Genomic DNA, 20,485 nt, shown 5'->3' on the forward strand with positions numbered 1-20,485 from the left:
CTCTACTTTGTATTTGATGCTCATATGCAAACGCTGAAATACTAAACTAAAATGATAAACATTAAATCTGCTAAACATCAGCATGTCTCTGTGCACATGTTGATGTTAGCATTTAGCTCAAAGCAGCGCAGTGCCAAAGTACAGCCTCAGAGCACGGCGGTAGATTCTGAGGCGTATTTTACTCCATTACATTTATTTGACAGTTATAAGATGAGATAAGATCGACTTAAATGTCCCTGGGGGCGAAATTTTGAATCTGAATCTGTTCAGAAGATAAAATCATCCACACTGCATAATGAAGATGTCAGCATCTCGATGACGCACAGCTTCTCACAACAAATTACACATAGAGATCAAAACGTGTAACACACTCATATCACATCTGTGATTTCAACTGAACAGAGTTAATTTAGAGTTACCATACACATTACCACAGCAGGCTGTTATCCCATATCTTAGACTCTTAGAGAGGTTGACTCCATAGACAATAATTCTACTTCAAAAATACGTCTGTTGTTGCGGTCTGTAGCAGACTTCCAGCATGGGTCCAACATGGGATTCATTGTGAAAAACCACTTCTCTAGAGTCAAATTCCATCTCCTCAGTCTTATAGTCTGTAGTTCCTTAAAAGAAATAAGTTTAACATATGAAATATGTTTAAATAAATTTGTTACACCCTCAAGAGATTTGCCTCCACACTGCTCGTCTGGTCTAATCCAAGTCTCCTAAAACCCCGACATGGCAAGTTTTTAGCCTGAACTCAACCAGCTGAAACACTAAAACACTGGTTGCATTTTTATGCATCATTAAAAATTATCTATTAACACTGTGGAGTCATATAACCCTCTGAAAAGGGTTATTTGTGAATAATGAGTACAGCGTGACTCCTTCACCCTTTTAGAACAGCTACCAATGTCAATATTTGAGAGTTAAATCAAAAAATCAAAGCACTAAATTGTTTGTGTTGGCGCAGCATCCATAATTTTAAATGTGAAATAAAACAGTAATTTTTATGCTCCAGTTTCGCAGCCTTCCTAGAAAAAGAAATTATCCTCTAAAGCCTGGAACAAATCCAAACAAACCAGTTAACCTAACAGGTCAATCGACTTAAATAATTACCTGAGACTGGAGAGTGAAGATCTCAACTGTGATTTAGAGACACTCCTTGTACTATTGTGTTTGAAAGTGGCAGTGGGCATGTGTGAGCTGAATGTGCGTACCGTATGTGAAGCATCGGGGGGGATTGTCCATGTAAAAGCAGAGAAAATGACATCAGACACGGGCAAACGAGGACAGACGGCCATGGCAAGAGTCTGACTGACATGGGATTTTTGATACCAACACCAGATTTAGTGGGAAAAATTCACAGATTGCAGATATGGTGGCCGATATAGTGAAATGTGGATTGTGCACCAATATTGCAGTGATATGACCACGCAAAAGGACCCCGAATTACTTCATTTAAGAATATTTTAATATTTTAATACTGTCAGTCATTTGGGGGCAGGTTATAAAAACAAGAAGCAGCTTTGCAGCATTTTACACCCACCATGGAGCTCCTTTTCTCCCTGTCATGAATTGTCCTGGTCGTTTTCTGCATTATATCTTCTGTTTTGAAAATTTTCATATCGGTGCAAAGCGGTAAACATATACATCGTACCTGACATACAGTATATCTTCTTTTCAGGCTGTGTTGTTCTGTGCTTGGTGGAGAATGTTTGATTGGTGCGCTGTGGCCTTAAAATGGGGAAAAAGTTAAATTGGGAAAAGGTAAATTTGCAGCAAATTAACAGTGTCGCAGGCCGGACCTGGCCCTGACCCCGGCTGCCACACAAACCACCACATTATACATTATTTGTGCAGCATTACTGACACTGTAAGTAAGAACTGGCAGACACTCACTGGAACTCCTTCTAATGTCATTAGCAACAAATTTATGCAGCCAACTTAAGAAAAGAGATAAAATGAGAGTGTAATGAGGACGAGAGCCAGCGATAATGTGCTAAAGCTAAATGCCCTCAGCAGATACTCAGGTGTGAAGTTTTCATTCTCCGTTGGCGGATCTCATCTCCAGCAGTTTTCAGATGTGGCGACAATGCAGATAAAACCATGAAGAGGTGACTTTTACATCCTGATTCAGTTCCTGATTTGACTCACTTATATAACCTGACTTTCCATTATTATGTCATACATCACGATTTTATTCTGTTTCATACTTTATAGTATTACATATTTTAATTGTCTGTCCTAAATGAGATCATCATACAGTTTTCTGTGTATATACTGTATGTGGTTATCTCCTTTAATGAACTTATTTAAATTTTACTTACTGATATATAAACTCATATCTTTGATTTTGCACTTGGACCATGTGTGGGCTCAGGGCTGCTTAATTATGTTCTCTAATGTTCCTAAATTTTTGGGGAAGCTTCCATGGGTTTCTGATTTTTAATTTTTGTTCTGTAGATCCTTTAACTTGGAAAGCATGTCGTGCTCAAGCTTAAAAAAGGCGATATAGGCTAAATAAGATTATAATTATCATTATTATTATCTGTCAGTCACGCCACATCTGTGGTCCAGGCTGAAAATTTTTCAACAGCTTAAGATAAAATTTAATTTTTATGCTCCCGTAAATTTGGAAATTATGGAAAAGTGACTTTTACATTGTGATTCAGTTCCTGATTGAACTCTTGGGTTCTTCAGTCAGAAAATATTCTGTATGTTAAATGAAGTTTGGTTGAAGCAGAGGGTCCTTATGTGATCAACAGCGCAGATGTTTTTTCTTTTTTTTTTTTTCATCAGGAAACCTTCACAATAGAGCTGCTTCTTTCCTGAAAAGGTGCAATGCAAATAAGCTTTGATTTGAATGAGTTCAGTTGCACATGCTGTCTCACAGACGCTGTGACACATGCAGGCAGGAAGTTCAACATGTAGCTGCACAAAACCACATGTATGTTTGAATAGCTGACGTCCCGGGGAGGGTAGGAAGATAAAAAACTGATAAATGTGATGAGAAGTGAAACATGAGGATTATAAAGTTTGAGAATAAAAAAATGTAAATAAGACAATTGATGAGATATAAAAGGAGAGGAGAGGAGCAGGGTAATGATTCAGCTCTGAGCGTCTTTGTGAATTTGATTGTTGACAGTTTTTATGAAACCAGAAGAAAGAGGTGAGTGGGAGGGAGTCTTGAGAAACACATTCAGGAAACTGTCAACTTCCTCGTTTGAAACAGGTTGTTCTCTTCTCTTCTCTTCTTTTCTGTTTCTTTTTCTATTATGTCCTTCTTTTCTCCTCTTCTCTCTGCACATTTACATCGCACATACCTTGCAGACAGTATGCAGTAACTTCTATCATGCACAACGCTGTCTCACCACTGTGATCTGACAGTTTTTCACCCTTTGTTTGTAATTTTTTCAGTAACTCTAGCATAAAAGTTTGCAGAACAAGTGCAAACAAACATTTTCCTGAGTCATCTGCTCACATCGGGCTTCATGCAAGAACATTTTCAAATTCTTATCTCAACTTTCTCTTTAGGACACAGAATTAGAAGCCACCATCAGCAAAATGCTGGTAAAATAGGTGAGTGGCAGGTAGATTTGTTTCACCCACCAGCCAAAAGAAAAAAAATTCACCATTCACAAGTCTTCACTTAACTTCACATACCCGCATAAACATGGTGAACGTCACCTGTGCACATCACGTTCATGCGGGCAATTTATTTATTTATTTATTTGTAAGTTTTGTGCCAGGTTGGAAGTCGAGAGTGAGATGAGGTGTTTGCAATCTTTGCAACAAGAAATGGTTTAAAATGAAAATGGCTTCAAAAAATAAACTAAAGAGTCAAACAGGATTTTCAAAATTGCTTCAAAGTGGGGCTGAACAAGTTTTGAAAAAATATCTAATTGCAATTATTTTGACTGACGTTGCAGTTGTGTTATAATTTGCGATATTGGAGGCAATGATCATTTTTACATCATTATTCTTATTTTGATTAAAATGACTATGGTGTGATTTTTTTTGCAGGAATCTGAACCAAATGAAGATTTTTTAAAGTAGAATCTGATGTGTAGGACAGGACGTCTCGGCCTCAGAACGTTCATTAATTTAAAAGTTTTTGGACATATTTTGCCTTTAACAAATATTACACCTCCTCTAATTTAAAAAGTGCAGAAAGCCATATTGCAATGTTGATAAAAATTTGGATTAATTGTGCAGCCCTACTTCAGAGTAATTAAAGGATTATTGAAAGACTAACTTCACATAACTCCTGTGTAAAATGCAACGATTAACAAGTTATTTTTGAAGAAAAAACTAATCTGATTTTAGCTGTACTCCTTTATGACAGTAAACTGAATATCTTTGGGCTGTGGGGGTAATTTCTCACCATTTTCTCACGTGTTATGGACCAAACAACAAATGATTAATCAAGAAAATCATCAAAACATTAATCAACAATGAAAATAATATTTCGGGCCATTCATAAATTGAGTTTGTACCAGTCTTGTGTTTCTGTGGTGTCGACTCTCTGACTCTCTGTGTGAAAACATGCAGAGGTGCAACACTCAGTATTGAAGTCACATGAAAAGGGACACAGCAGATCAGTCAGCTGGTGTTTGCCAGTTGAAATGGAAACAAACGGGACAATCATATGTGAAGGAGGGGTGTGTGTGTGAATGGGAGATGAGGAAGTCTTTGGAGAGACAACTTTCCAACCGACCACGTCAACAGTCCTCTGTGAAAGTTCGACCTATGGTGAGGTTACATTTGTTACACAAGTGATTTTATCTGAGGTGTGTTCAGGAAGAATAACACAGAAGGTGTGATGTGGTCTGATGGATGTGATACCACAGATATGTAGTAAACAGAGCACCAGAAATACTTAATACTTATTAAAAAAAATCTTTCAGAACACAGCTGCAATTAAAAATCTTTTAAATAGTGAAAAAAGTGGAAACGGAGTTTTGGTGACTGAGAGAAAGTGTATGTTGTCCAACATGTTGCTGTTATTTCTGTTATCTGTCATCTTTTAGTGTCTGTTGCTGTTCTGAATTTTCTCCCCTCGTGGTTTGCTGCTGCCGTCTCTGTCCTTTCTCACAAACACGTGCAGGAAATTCAGTGCACATGTGCTCCTTTTCTCAACAAATGGCAAATGAAAGCATCTTGAGTCTTGATAGATGCTGGTTCCTCTCCTCCTCCTCCTCGATGCTCTGAGCCTTCCTCTATAGACTGTTACAGAGACTCGACCTAAAGCAAACCTGGTCCACACCAGCCTTAAAGTTCAGTTAAGACAAGAATGTTTACATGCATCTCCATAGAGATCTGTTTCTGCATGTCTCAACAGTATTGAGCAACTTAGTGATGAAGGAAACCTGACTAATCTGATCACTGCAGTCTTTAATGATGCGTCAAAATGAAGCCTGAGTATTTTAAATTTATCCTGGTCAGCAATAATCCCTGCTGAAGGGTAAAGGTGGTCTATAAATGTAAACAGACACATCTTTTGTATATGAAACCCCAACTTTTAGTCTGACCTGTGGTGGATTGATATGAATGGGTGGTGTAGAAGTGTAGTATTTTTCATGCTAAAATAATCAATAGATTTTTTGGACACTTGGTGGCAGAGGAACATATTATCACCTCATGAAGAACTTGAGGTAAACAGCAGCCTTTTTACACATCCAGTAATTACAGAGCAGCATTGTCATGGCATCAGAGTCATGTTTGCATCTACTAGAGCTGACACAACTACATAGTTATACTTGAATAATAGTAAATGTCATTATCCTTTGGCTTTTATACAGTTAATTAAATAAAACAAGTTGCTTGAATATGTTGGCGTGGCCTTTAGGAACCTGTAACAGGCATGCATCACTATTTTATGACATTTTATCGACTAAGAGTTTGATAATAATGTAATGACAAATGTACAACCAATATTCATTCTCCTTTTAGCTCTGATTTGGTCTCTACCAACTCCTGAAAATGATATCTTACTCTTTAGCTGCTAAAAGCTCCACTTTCATCTGTCTGTTGTTTTAGCTGTGAGCTCAAAAGGTTCAGTAGGGCAGATTTGGCGACACCTTTGCACTTCCTGGTGACACATCAGTTCTTCTTAGGGGTTAATTAGGAGGTTTATTAGTCCATATGGTATGATGTTAGAAGGTGACCATGTTTTTCATATTAGTTTGGTTGTTAGCGTGCAAAATGTTTGAGCTGAGCCCGATGAAAATGTCATTAGTTCTCTACATGCAGGGCTGAACAATAAAGTTTGCCCGGGGCAAGTAAAATGCAATGGTGGGCGAGTGGATCTGGCAGGTAAAAAAGAATTAATGATTAAATTAATTTTTCATGCAAAAATGGCAGAACATGCTGTTTTCAGCTTCTCAAATGCAGAGATTTCTTGTTGTTCTCTCACAAAATTAACTTTATTAACTTTATAATTAACTTTAACATTAACTTTAGTCTTTGTTATTATTTGACAACCACTAATACATAAAACAGTTTGTACAGGAGCAAAACTTTTGACTTTGGTCAAGTGAAAAAACACATCAACATTGAATCCTGATATGTTGAAGTTTTGACCTGATGACGGCACAAGATGAAATGCTAAGAGATCACAAAAGTCAGTAGGGTTCATCCTCAAAGGATCATGCATGTCTGTACAGATTTTCATGGTAATTCATCCAATAGTCTTTGAGCTATTTCCGTCTGGACCAAAGCAGTGGACGACCTACATGTACATCCCTGCGGCGTCGCTGCCAGCATGTCTCAAAACAAAGAAAACCTTTACATACGCTGGTGTTACCGCACAGCGCTTTAAGTGAGAACCCACAACATAATGCCGGCTTGTTTATGTCCCCTGATTATTCTATAAAGAGACAGAGGCAGTCAGAAGTGCTGGGGCCTTGAATCGGCTTCAAACCCGTGGCATAATAATTTTACTGTAGGGACCCTGAGGCCTGCGGAGCCAGCAGGAGGCCGGACAGAGGCCTCTTTGTGTAGATCCTCTGTGTGATGATGTACAGCATGTTCTCTACAGTCCCAGAGCTCCTTTCATGTACATCACACCTCCAGTGATGTATTGAGAGAGTCCACTGATCCACAACCACATAATGAAAAAGTTCCCAGACCTGGAGGATGTTAGATTTCGTGCACGAGTAGCCACTGTGGGATCAAACAAGTCACTCCATGAACTGTAATGAAGCTAATTCTGGGCGTTTTTCAGAGGAGAATAATGGGCTTGGATTCAATGTAAACAGACGTTAATTAGAGTCACGTTAGGCTTAAAGCCGTGAAACAACCTGATGATTTTCTTATTGTTGCCGTCCAGATGTCCCACTCCGTCCAGCTTCCGTCCTCTCTTCAGTTTCCTTCATTGTTCTTTTTGCCTTCGGCTCTCGTTTGGTTTCCACTTTGCCCCGCTCTGTTCACGCTGCAGCAGGATGTTGGACGTGTGCAGGAGCAGAGGACAGGGACCATTAGAGGAGAACGGAGGAGAACAAAGAGGGCGTAGCAGAGCAGAACAGAAGAGAGATAAGTGGAGCATTAAAAAAACTCATAAAGTTCGATAAAAGAGAGCAGAACCTGATACCATCAGTCACTATGTCATCAATAGGAAATGACTCAGCAAAGTGATGAGAAAACATTCATCTTCAGACAATTAAAGGGGCACTCCACCCGGGTCGTGCTCATTTACTGCAGCAGGCAGGGAGGGTCTGATGAAAAGATGCTGCTGGTTGCATTATGGGAAATGTAGGAAGCAGTGTTTCCACTGAGTGGTACAGAGTGGCTTAACTTGACTCAGCACTTTCGGCTCTTTTCTCAATTTTGTTTTCCACTGCAGCTGGTAGCCACTTGGCGTAGGCGCGAGTAGCGACGCCGGGTGAAAGTGGCGTGACACGATCTTCAACACGACACAAACACACAGGAGCAGTGGATGATTTCCTCTCCTTTCCACATGACACAATAGACCAATCGCCACATATGACTGCTGGAGAGTACCAGTGACAGGCGTGCTGGACAGCCTACATGATGCAAGTCATGTTGTGTAAATCACATGACGTTAAAGACGCGGTTAAAGTTGTGAAATGGCTGCAATATGTTTGGGTTTTAGAGCCAGACAACAATATTGGGCAATATTGCCCTTTCACACCTATTTTATTTTATTTCATTTCATGTTTTTTTCTGCAACAGGAACAATTCACAGCTTTTTAGCTGTACCAAAGAATACCAGAGAATAACATCTAAAAAAAAACACTGTAGTATACATACACAATTAGAAAACAGAACATATTCATGATACAGGAGGAGTTTCAGTGCTTTCATACCATGTTGGACAAGTTTATCATCTGTAAAATACCACAATTGTGTGATAACCACATTTGAGGGATCGTGTGTGTTTATGTCTATGAATATTGGCCGTTATAGGAATTTATCTACGCCTTAATCTGCAACTTTTGACAATGGAAAACCAAAACGCCAAAGCAGAACCGAGTCGAGTCTCCAACTTTAAAACTAAAGCATCACTTTGATCAGTTGATAGTATTTTAACACATAAGAAAGAAGAAAACTTTTGCCTTCATAAACCCAGCACTCGGTGATGTCTTGGTGTGGAAGAAGGCTGCTGTTTGGTCAGTGGCTCCAAAACATTTCATGTTCCAAAATATGCAAAACACTGCGATGCAAATGCAAATGTGCATGTTGCAAATGTTTTCCGAGGAACAGAATGAACACATTCGTTAGGCCTGAAGACTAAAATACAGTGTTTCAGTGTGAAGCCTCCACAGATACCTTAAATATGGTTCTGAGAGGTTTTGAAATAGAAATGACCCTTGCTGCACAGACCAGACCAAACCAGTCTGTTAACATGTAGTTAGCTCCAGTGCTATCAGCAGTTGATGGAGGCACAGAAAGCGGCAGCATAGGGGTTTGTTATTTTGTCGCGTTGGGGAGTTTTTCTCGTTTTCTTCGAGTTCAAACCTGTCCTGAATCGTTGCCTGTGACTCCTGCAGAGATTCTGTGTGATATTGAATTTTACAGATTAAAACTGTTGGACTTGTGGTGAGCCTGACCGGCCTGATTTAAAGATTTTGCAGATCTTGTCTTCTGATCACGCCGACCTCTCTGCTCCTCCATGAATCACATTTGCTTGCGTGTGAAGCTTCCTGAGCTGCTTTGCATCCACATGAGACACAGATGCAAATCAACATTTCCTCCGTGTTTTTTTTTTTTTTTATTTGTCCCGACACACAGCTGGAAAGATGAGCTCAAACAACCTCAGATGTACATACTGTATATCTGAAACCTGTGAAACCTGCAGCATTTGTGGTTTAGAGATTTGGATGTCAGGGCTACAAATAACCATCGTTTCAACAGTATTAGAAGTCTGTTCAAACAAATTCAGAGTGATTTCTTTTTTCCTTTTCTTGCACTTCAACTGCAGCATTTCTTTAAGCAATATGCATCATGACAAATATTTAAAGACTGCAACTGTGGGTTATTTTTTAATAAATAATGCTCGATTAATCAATTAATTCTGTGCAAAATGTCAGTCAACAGTTAAAAATGCCAAATACAAGTTTAGTGCATCCAAGGTAACGCCATAAACTAACACAAAAGAGTAAGAAAAACAGAAAATATTCACACTTTAGAGTTTTAGTTAAATTTTTAGAGGGGTTTTTTTGTGGAGGGGGAGCTTTTACGTTTTTTTGTTAGGGACAGAGAGGGGACAACATGCAGTCTGTCAACACCTGCCCTCAGTCCCAGGACATGGGTGCACACTCTATCAAGGTGCCCAAATGTGAACATTTTAAGATAAAATGTCAGTTTTTAATGATTATTAGAGTTCCAACATAAATAATGGATTTGTAGCTGCAGCAATAATTTCTGACTTTCTGGTCTGGTGTTTATTGCGGCCTACACCGAATTCAGACTCTGCTTGTAAAATTCAGAATATCTTCAAGCACCTTACCAGTTATTTATTAATGAATTTGTTTGTAGGGTATTTGTGTTGAGGAAGTATTGTTGGGAGATGAATGATTAATGCCAGTGCTCTCTGCTCCACATTGTTCCTACGTTTCCAACAAATGGTCGCAACTGATGATGATGATGAGAAAAAAAATCCCAAATTTAAAGGATGTACTAAAATCTACTAAATATTGAGGATAATATTAAGGCTGTTTTATTATATAAATATATAGAAAATGATGAGTTGATGACATTTTTTGTCCAAAAAGGTCAAAGGTCAGCTTTAGGACATCATAATGTTCACCTCTCTATCAGTCCTCTGTCCTCCTCTGAAAAAGTAGTCTATAAGTAGAAATCACTGGAAATTACACATGTATAGTTCCAACTTTGATTTAACAAAAAAATACACTTGACACCTTTAATTAAATTCTTTCAAAGTAGCGGGTCACTGTAGTGGTAAGTTCTATATTAAATTCCTTGTGAAGTGATCAATAACTCCTTGAAATCTTGTTTCAGCTCGGGACAATGTATGTGAAGGTCATGTTAACTTTGAGGGAACTTCTGCTGCTTGTGTCTGGTAGTTGTGGTAGCATTGCAGTAGGTGCTTCACCATCTGTTGCCTGGCGAGGATCTGCACTCTACTGACCTCTGACCTCTTTCAGTTCTTACTTTTTTCAGTCTCGTGACTTTTTTTTTTTTTTTAACTCCTAAACAAAGTCTGCAGCGTTAATGACAGTTTTCCAGTGAATGAGACTGCAGATCTATGCAAATGTGATCATAAAGTGTGTGTTATCAGCAGCAGCTGTGTGTGTGCTGATATTTGATTATTGAATGCGTCGTTAACTGTTGTTTTCTGTAACACTCAGGTTTCAGCTGCATCATAATGTTGAAAACTTGTACGTTTGTTGCTAAAAGGTTCAGGTATTAAACAGAATCTGAACTACAGACATCCTCAGTGATCTTTAAAGGTTAAAAACACATGAATGGCAGATCATTTCTGGTGACACATTTCCAGTACAGGAACTTGGTTGAACTTATTGTAGCATAACATCCAGCCATAGTAACAAGTTCTTCTTTTATTTTTTTATGGAGAAATATGAGGAGGTCACGCTGAGGTCCAGTTCCAGGTTATTTTATTTATTTCTGTTGATCCTGATTAGTCAAACAAATGTGTTACCAACATGTTCACTCTGATCAGCATGTGGTAGAAAATGTTCAGAGGGAACTGGGATCAGCTGGAGGACATGAGAACGTCAGAGACAATTCGTCACACAAACAGGAAGGAAAATATTAAGAAAATTAAAAAGCTGAAACTATTAGTTGATTTATCTTTTAACCGATCAACAGGAAATTAACTGGTGACTATTTTGATCATTTTTTTCATTTATTTTTTATTATTCATTCATTGAAAGGATGTTGAATGTAGAGGTCGACCAGTAGTGGATTTGTAAAGGTCAATATAATAATGATTGTTTTTTTTAAAGAGCATGAAGTGGCCAATTCAATTAATCAGTCAACCTCTAATTCGTGACCTTTTACATCATCATAAATATGTAACACTGCTTGTTCTTTATTTATTTTAGGGTGCTGTCACATCAAAAGAACCAAAAGAAAAAATGATACATTGTTGCATTTTAGTTCTGATCCAGTTCCTGTTCACACTGAGTTTTTACAAACAAACCAAAAGTTGTGACTGACAGGTAACTCGCTGATTGGACAGTTTTGTTGTTTGACACCCTGCATCACCAGGACCCACGCGGTGAAATTAAACTGGTTACTGACAGATGTTTATAAAGCACATTCATTCTTCTGATGTGTATATTTATGTTCTCTGTGATTAATTAGAAGTATTATTACATTGCAAATAGACTGATAGCTCTGAATAATGTCTAACAGGTAGAGAAATAGCGGAAACATGACTTTTAATATAATATCTCTTCCAGAACAGATTTCACAGTCAGCAGGTGGTTTTATCAGAGGTTTAGCTTTTGAAATCATGCTAAAAATCACAGATCTTGTGACATAAAATCCCTGTGGTTGATTTGTTTGCTCTCACACCACAAATGAACTGCACCAGTCTGCTTGGAAGCAGACAGAGACCTGGTCTGCACCAGGGTTTGATTGACAGCTTTCATTCCAGCCTAAACGAACCACACTGAGCGGGAAAACAGACCAGGGTCCATCGAACCAAAGAGGTTAGGTGTGAAAGCCCCCTTAGAGACTAAGGTAATGGATAGAAAGATGTTTTATTTTGCTGAAACTGACACATTTTAATTTAAACTAAATTTACATGCATAATGTGCAACAGTTTCCTAAAAAAAATATGCATACTCATATAGCATCACCCACTAGAAGCATGTGGTGGTGTCTCTGTCTGCAGAGACCCTGTCCTCTGCAAGTATTTCCTTATTTTTTCAATATTTTGCTGGGCTCGGGACACTCAAGACCAAATCAGAGTACTGGTATTTGACATTCTGGCGTCTTTCTGATGCATTTACGAACAGCTCAGACAAATCCCGCTGATTCTGCCTTTAAGTGTTACAGTTTATTAAACAACGTTGTCTCTTTGTGTTCACAGAACAGGACTACAGCAGCCTCTGTGAGCGGCAGCCCATCGGACGGTTACTGTTCAGACAGTTCTGTGAGACTCGACCTGAACTGAGACGCTGCGTCAAGTTCCTGGACGCTGTGGTAAGAAGAGAGAGAGGAAGAGAGAGAGAAGTGTGTGTGTGTTTGTCTTGTTCCTGGAAGTGTGTGTGTTTGGGTTGGATAGTTTGAGAGTTTTGTCCCGAATGCCCTTTTCCATGACTACTGGTGTGGAAAGTCAAAAGGAACAAAATGTGTGTGTGTGGGAAAGGGGGGGAGGTGGGGGTCTCAAGGACTTGTGTTTCTTTCTTCCTCGAAATGCTCCTTAGTTCCTGTTATAGAAGGGAGAGAGGGATGTGTGTGTGTGTGTGTGTGTGTGTGTGTGTGTGTGTGTGTGTGTGTGTGTGTGTGTGTGTGTGTTTGTGTGTGTGTAAGAAGAGAGAAATGTGTTTGTTCCCACCTCAAAATCATCCTGAGCTCATGCTGTGGTGAGAAAGAAGGAGATAAAATAAAAACAGAGGTCTGATGAAGAGGAGGGTGACGATGAATGAAAATGCAGCGAAGGATGAGTTTCCTGAATAATTCTGAAAAAAGTCAGAAAACTTCTAGACAGAAAAACTTGGTAGAGACAAAGGTCAGCGTGAAGAGAATGTATTATAGTGGGTTAAAAAGAGAATTAAAACAGTTAAATGCTTAAAGGATCATTTCATGATAGAAAACAGGTTTAGTTTATTCAACATAGTCACATGATTCTGTGACGTCACAGTCAGGGTGGGAAGCCCAGATGTTGTGCTGCTGTGTTCCAGGTTGCAAGTTTTATAAATGTAAAGAAACAACAGTGGACAGACAGATGACATGTCGGCTGCAGATCAGAGACACTCAACTTGCTTTGCCTGCAGGCCACTTTTGCAAAATGACAGGAGGCCAGTTAACAGTCAAACATTAATAATAACATAATTAATCAGAAAACACAAAGGCCCATAATTCATCTCAAAATAACTAACTTATTAACCAAATTATCTCGGTGTTAAGACTGACAGACAAATCAGATATTTTACTGCATTTAATAACGGCAGCTCATGCAATCAATGTGATGATGCAGTGATTCATAGACATAAACTGCTCCAGTGTTGTGTAAGTTCACATTTAAAAAGAGGGAGCTCAGACTTTAGTTCACACAGATTAAAATTAACTAGGTCACGTTCAGAGTTCACAGTTCCAAAAACAAACTTCACGTTCTTCCGTTCTTTGTTTTGGTATCTTTAAAATGTCGTTCTAAGTGGTGTACTTACTCATATCTTTAGTTATTAGTAGCAAAGTTGAACATACTGTTGAAATTTCCAACTGGGAGCTCGAAATCCCGACTTCCCAGTGCAAGTGAACGCCCCATAACACATGAGAGCTGCAGGGAGATGAAGAGGGAGATGAGCTGATTTATTCTTGCTGTCTCCAGTCTGCACTGCAGTTCATATACTTCATGCTGCACGATCAACTTAAGTTTTTATACCACACCGATGTTTCTGTCCATACTCGCACGCTCCGTCTCTCTCTCTGCTGCAATCACACTATTGTGTATCAGCTGACGGTGTGAGCGCTGTTATCTCTCAAAGGAGTCACTCGCGTTCATTAGTTCACCTTTCGCAAAAAAAATGAGTTCAATGAATGACGTTCTTTTTGTGCGATCATGCACAACACTGACCTGCTCCTACCAGGGACAAAATGAGCAGCATATTTAAACTCTTTCAAAATAAAATGCACATTACTGGGATCTGAATTGTCCTCAGTTCTACATAACTTTTGCTTCTTTTCACTTGATAGTGGTCTTCTCCTGTTTATCTCCTCATCTGATCCTACTGCACTTTGCACAGCCATTACACAACCCATCACACAACACTGTCATATCTGGCCCTTGTTTCCAATATACATCTGTGTGAATTACAAAATGGTCAGTGAGCCACCTGGCACTTTATTGTGGTCCAGATTTGGCCCGTGGGCTGCAGGTTGAGCATCACTGCTGTACATTTTAACCTTATTGCATGGTTACATACAAAGAACCCTAATAATTTGTCACAAAATATTGATTTAAAAATGATTTATTTCCCCATAGCAGGAGTCTGTTCTTGATGACGATGGTCTGCTATACAGAAACAACAGATCTGAGAATGCTGTAACTGACCAATCAGAATCAAGTATTTAAAAAGTGTAATAACTGTGTTTAAAGTTATTTTAGCTGGTGGAAGTAAGTTGGTGAGCAGCTTCTTATGTAGGGTCTTGGAGGCATTTCAGGATAATTAAACTTCCTGCATCAAACACTTGAAGGGAGGAGGAGGAGGAGGAGGACGAGGAGGAGGAGGAGGAGGAAGTGGAGTTTAATATCTATTTAATGAAATACAGGAACTCTTGACTTTTGGGAGCAAAGGGGAGAAAAGTGCGTCAGTGTGTCACCCTCATCTACCTCCCGTGTTGCATCCAGGAGACACACGCGCACACAGATACACACAGGGACACACACACCTCATCTGTCACAGTGAACGGCTCGCTGCTCGCTCTGCTCACTTGAGGAATGTTTCAGTCTCACTCTTTTTTTTATTCGTACTAGAGAGAGAGAGAGAGAGAGAGAGAGAGAGAGAGAGAGAGAGAGAGAGAGAGAGAGAGAGAGAGAGAGAGAGAGAGAGTGTGTGTGTGTGTGTGTGTGTGTGTGTGTGTGTGTGTTTGTTTAGCTTCTTTTGGGTGCACAGTTAATAAATGATAAACTGTGGTTTCCTCCTTTGCTCTCTCTCTCTCTCACACTCACACACAAACACACACACACACACACACACACACACACACACACACACACACACACACACACATACACACAGATGTGAAACATTGCTCAGCTACACCTCAACAAACATCAAGGTTAGAGGCATAATATGCAACATTTTCCTAAAAAATAATGCATAGACTATAAACAGCATCTCTCTCAATCATCACTTGTGAGTAGGATCACAAATTATTTGCTACTTGATCATTGGTAAAATTAACGATCAATTCAAATCTTAAAAATGTTGCATTTACCAAACAATGCCTCGATCAAAGTTTTATTTCTGCAGCAACATGTTCCATGTTCTCTGACAGCGTTACACACACCCTTAGAAATAAAGGTGCTAACTAGAACTATATAGGGTTCTTCAGCTTGTCCCCGTAGGAGAACCATTTTTGGTACTTGTTAGAACTCTTTTAAAGGGCTCCAAGGGAACTTTTATAAAAAGTTCTACCTAGAACCCAACATAAAGGGTTATATGTAGAACCATCTGTGAAAGATTTCACCCAGAACTTCCTTTCTAGATTAAAACACTGACAAACTGCGCTGGTTTTACGAGCTGTCATCTGTCTGACTTGGCTGATATAAACATCCGGGGTTGCCTGGGCCACCGGGTCACGTGCCCTTACGGCGTACGGCGAGACGGGCTGCTGTCTGATGGGGCTGCTGCCCCGGCTAGTGGCGGGCGGCTGCATAACATCTTAGAGGCAACAGATAAATGACATTGTGCATGAATGAAATATTGAGAAATAGTTTAACCAACTGGCATTTCTGGTGCCAGTTAATGAGGGCGGCGACGTTTAATTGTGTAGTCAATTTAATCGCACACATCCCTAGTCAAAAGGCTCAAGTCCAAGTGAAGTCACAAGTCATTGGTGTTGAAGTCCAAGTCAAGTCGAAGTCTTTTTTGATTTTGTCAAGCCTCAAGTGATCACATTTGTGAAATTTGAGTCCACACCTCTGGTATCAAGCGTTACGTTTGCCTTACTGTCTCTGACGTGTGAAATGATGTCACATATGTTCATCGGTCACTCAGTGGATCAGTGATCAGTTCAGTTAAGTTCAGTGATCAGTTTGTCAGGTGTGCTGGGCGGAGGCTGATGAGGACCTCAGTCTGGCTCCAGTCTGACTGACCAGCTCAGCTTTACAGCTTTCAGTCATCCAGCGGATACAACTCGCATGCGAAGCAATTATGCACTCTTTCACCCCGCGACCACTTCCCGTCTCTTCTCTGAGAACTCTGCGAGAGGACGAGATGGAGCAGCGAAATGAGATTTGAACCGTCTCCGCTGTCACTTAGCATTAGTTTACAGGCTCTCGCTGTGAGAGGGCAGAGGAAGCACTTTGGAGTTTTCCAGTCAGGCTCAGTTTACTGCAAGTCATTCAGAGGGATGGTTGATGTGAGGGGGAGTAGATACAATCAGTCCATGTGCTGCAGGGTGTGGAGCAGGCCTCCCCGAACTCCTCAATTAAGTCTTAAATTGGGTTTTCTGAAGTCGGGGCCTTGAGAGGTTTCAATGGACACGCAGAGAGCCGGTGGTGCAGCTGAGCAGTCGTTCGGTGTTATTGATCACTGACCTTCAGTACAGCCATTATGAGGGGTGTCATCATTCTCCAAGTCCACGATTCGTTTCACTTTCAATTTCCAGGTCACCATTTGATTCAACTTTTTGATTTAAACTTTTTTTTTTTTTTTTAGCACTGATGCCTCTGCTGTTGTAAACTTATTGTGTCTTGATTGACAAAAATAAACAGATGTTTATTTAACAGATGCAAGTGGCCCAGTGAAGCGCTTGCTGGCCAAAGTACACTTTTGGTGGCCCAAATGTAAAATTAAGTAAAAACATTCAGAAAAGGCAACTTAACACAGCCTTCCTTAACTGTTAGACTTGTCTTGTCCACGTTTCCCATGAACGGTGATGGATTTTCCTGACATTATTGTTTCAGATGACAAGTGAGTTTGACCATAAATGTGTCATATTTGAGCTACTTTAACTCTTGTTTCCTAAATCTTTGTTGCCATTTCATTTTTTCAGAAGCACACAAAGGTGGTTTTGTGTTTCTGGTTCTTCTGCAAGCCCCGACATACCGGTAGCTAGACAGCAAAGATTATTGTTCACTGTTTTTGTTGAATGTTGAACTAAAAGGTGTGAAAAAATTAGGATGTTTGTGGAACACTGTTTTACTTAGGTAGGAGGAAAAAAGGCACAAAACTTAGGTGTGAAAGGGTTAAATATATTAGGGTTTGACTCAAAAAAAGCTTTACCTGTAATTTGCTTTTACATTTATGTTCAGTCTCAATAAACCGTTTTGATATATACTTCTATGTTATGTTACTGTATGTAGAACCAAAGTATTCACTGTAAAGTAAATATGACATTCAATGAATAAATTCAGACAAAATATATAACCATTCCAGCAGTTTTGTTTTAAGTGCAGCCTTTGTCCGAAGTCTGTTTTATCTCACGATGACATTTTTCCCCAATGACTGTTTAATAATTTAATGATATGTGGCCTGAGTATTTATAGTTCCTGCGCCCGGGGCGTATGGATGGTTTTTGTAGGTTCATGTTGGTTCTGCACTTGGACCCCAGTAAACTGCACCCAAAGGTGATTCTGAAACGGGGACATTTGGGTGACTGATGGTCGCCTCCAGCTCATTTTAGTCTCGATGTGTTTCTTTGCAGGCGGAGTACGAGGTGACTCCAGATGAGAAGAGGAAGGACTGCGGTCAGGAACTCATCGAGAAATACTTCAACCCAAAGGTAGCCGCTGCCTTCATGGACCTCTGTTACTTTCTATGTTTCCCTGCAGAGAAAATTACTTCAGTTAAAGACATTTACTAATTTCACATGATTTCACATGGCTGATTTCAGCCTGTTTACACCTGGTTAGTACGTAAGTTCTCAACTGGCATTTGAAAGCATCACCACATGAGTGTCCAGTGACCACCTGTGATGAAATCTCACCTCTCAGCTCAATGTGCAGATGATCATGTGCATAATTTCTATTTGCAAAAATAAAATGTGGCGTTGTTTTCAACCTGGATGTGGTGAATTTACTGTTCATCAGACTACAAATGAGACAAGAATTAGGTTGGAAAAATGATGTTGTGACACAGCCGATCATCCAAGACGCATGTTAATACCAGGTGTAAACAGGCTCCTGTGCTGACATCATAGATTTTTGAAATCACTGCTGACACATCAGTTTTTAGATTGATGTTGAAACTCCTGGCCTGCTGCTGGCATCCATCCAAGAATCAGAACAAATCTGCTCACTTTGACTTGTAGGCCTACAGAAAATGATTTTGCCCTTTATAAATATGTGCAAAGTAAATAAGTTTGAACTCTTGCATGAGATAGATAATCTATGTCAGCGTGCCAGCTTAATTTTTACTGATTAGGACGCTGCAGGTGCTGCATTTTTGGCGCTGATCGGCCAATATTCTTTATACAGAATAGAGTAAATACAGACTATATACATAAATTCACATTTTTTGCAATGACCCCAAAGATTAACACTTGTGACAAAGATATATAATCGAGGCAGGATATTTTACAGTTTAACAGTAAACTTTATTGTCAAAATGACATGTAGGCACACATCAGACAACATGTATGCAAGACCAGGAGGAGGAGGACGGTTCCCTCTGTTCTTTCTGTTAACTGTGTCTCGCTGTGTTCTTCAGTCTCACATGTACATACATGTCTGAACACGCAGAGCATTGAGAACAATCGTCTTCCGGCATCGTCTTCTTAAACCCAGTTCATCCGGCTCTTTCCTCTGTGACTCCACTGTCAGAGTTGACTCACCGTGTTTACCTGGACTCCATGTTTTGCTTTTTTTTTTTTCTCTTTTCTTTTGGCGCTGCAGTCGGAGGACCACGTGCCTGAGGTGGAGGAGGCCATGATGGCTCAGTGCACCGAGAGGCTGCAGCAGGAGGCCTGCAAAGAGCTCTTCAAGGACTGTACCAAGTAAGACCACAGGGGTCCCACTTAAGTTGGGCAGTTTTAATAAAACAAAATAGCATTTATATTCTATGATTACACATTTTTAGGGCTCATTTATGGTATTTTAACATTAGAATAACTTACAACTCCACTCTGAAAAAGTCAGGACATTGTGTAAAAGGACACTGTGGACGTGTTCCAACAGCGTGTCTTCGTAGTAAAAGAGTTCAAGTACTAGACTGACCTGCCTGCAGTCCAGACCTGTCTCCCATTGAAAATGTGTGGTGCATTATGAAGCACAGAATTTGACAACAGCTGTTAAGCACCTGAAGTTGTATATCAAGCAAGAATGGGAGAGAATTTCAATTTCAAGATTTCAACAGTTAGTGTCCTCAGTTCCCAAACACTGACTGAGTGTTGTTTAAAGAAAAGCTGGTGTATCACAGAGGTAAACATCCTCCTGCCCCAAGTGTTTTGGAACGTGCTTCAGGCAAAAGGAAACAAGAAAGTTAATCGGTTTGAACACTAAATATCTTGTCATTGTACCATTTTCAATTGAATATAGGTTGACAGGTTCTTGCAAATCCTTGCAAACAAACATTTTTTGGAAGTAATATATTTTTTGGCAAAACGTTCGTATTTCCCACTGGAATTACATGTCTGGCAGTAAGGATGCTTCGATCAGGATTCTTGGGGCCGAATCAGCTTTGGTCGATACAAACATCAATCACCGGGTCTAAACAACCTGAACATTATCACAGAGGTACTTAAAGACCTGCTGTACATGAATATAGTTCAGTTTTTTAATAGAATTTTCAAATCAGCTTAAGTAGAATCAAAAGGGGGATACTGTTCTGATTTAACATAAGAGTTTTAAACAGCCTTTGTGACCATTTGAATAAATTTCAGATTTTTCTGTTTACAAGGTGCCCCTGAATGCACCATGAAGTCCCTGTACCCGTGTGACGGATAGCCTTCTGATATTTACTCACCAAACGGAAAATCTCCCCTCATTTGGGGCTTGGTGTGTTAATTTCAGACCCTGCTGCGTCGCCAAATGATTGGTTTTACTGATCAGCCTTTATAAAGACCACTTTCACACCTCAAACTGTAAACACAGAGATTAGCTGCGAATGAACTGTAGATTACCCTGACCAACAAATGTGGA

At 39.7% G+C, this 20,485-nt stretch overlaps 1 protein-coding gene across 1 annotated transcript in view; it reads left to right on the forward strand.

The window, feature by feature from the left end:
• grk6 (G protein-coupled receptor kinase 6) overlaps positions 1–20,485 on the forward strand; it is a 68,335-nt gene that overhangs the window by 24,575 nt on the left and 23,275 nt on the right. The window contains exons 3-5 of the mRNA XM_084730054.1: positions 12,548–12,660; positions 18,052–18,129; positions 19,241–19,341. Of these exons, the coding sequence (XP_084586180.1) occupies positions 12,548–12,660; positions 18,052–18,129; positions 19,241–19,341 (292 nt within the window). The remainder of the gene's footprint in view (positions 1–12,547; positions 12,661–18,051; positions 18,130–19,240; positions 19,342–20,485) is intronic.

This window comes from Lutjanus erythropterus, chromosome 11, assembly GCF_056507025.1.
Source record: "Lutjanus erythropterus isolate fLutEry1 chromosome 11, fLutEry1.hap2, whole genome shotgun sequence".
Lineage (NCBI taxonomy): Eukaryota > Metazoa > Chordata > Actinopteri > Lutjaniformes > Lutjanidae > Lutjanus > Lutjanus erythropterus.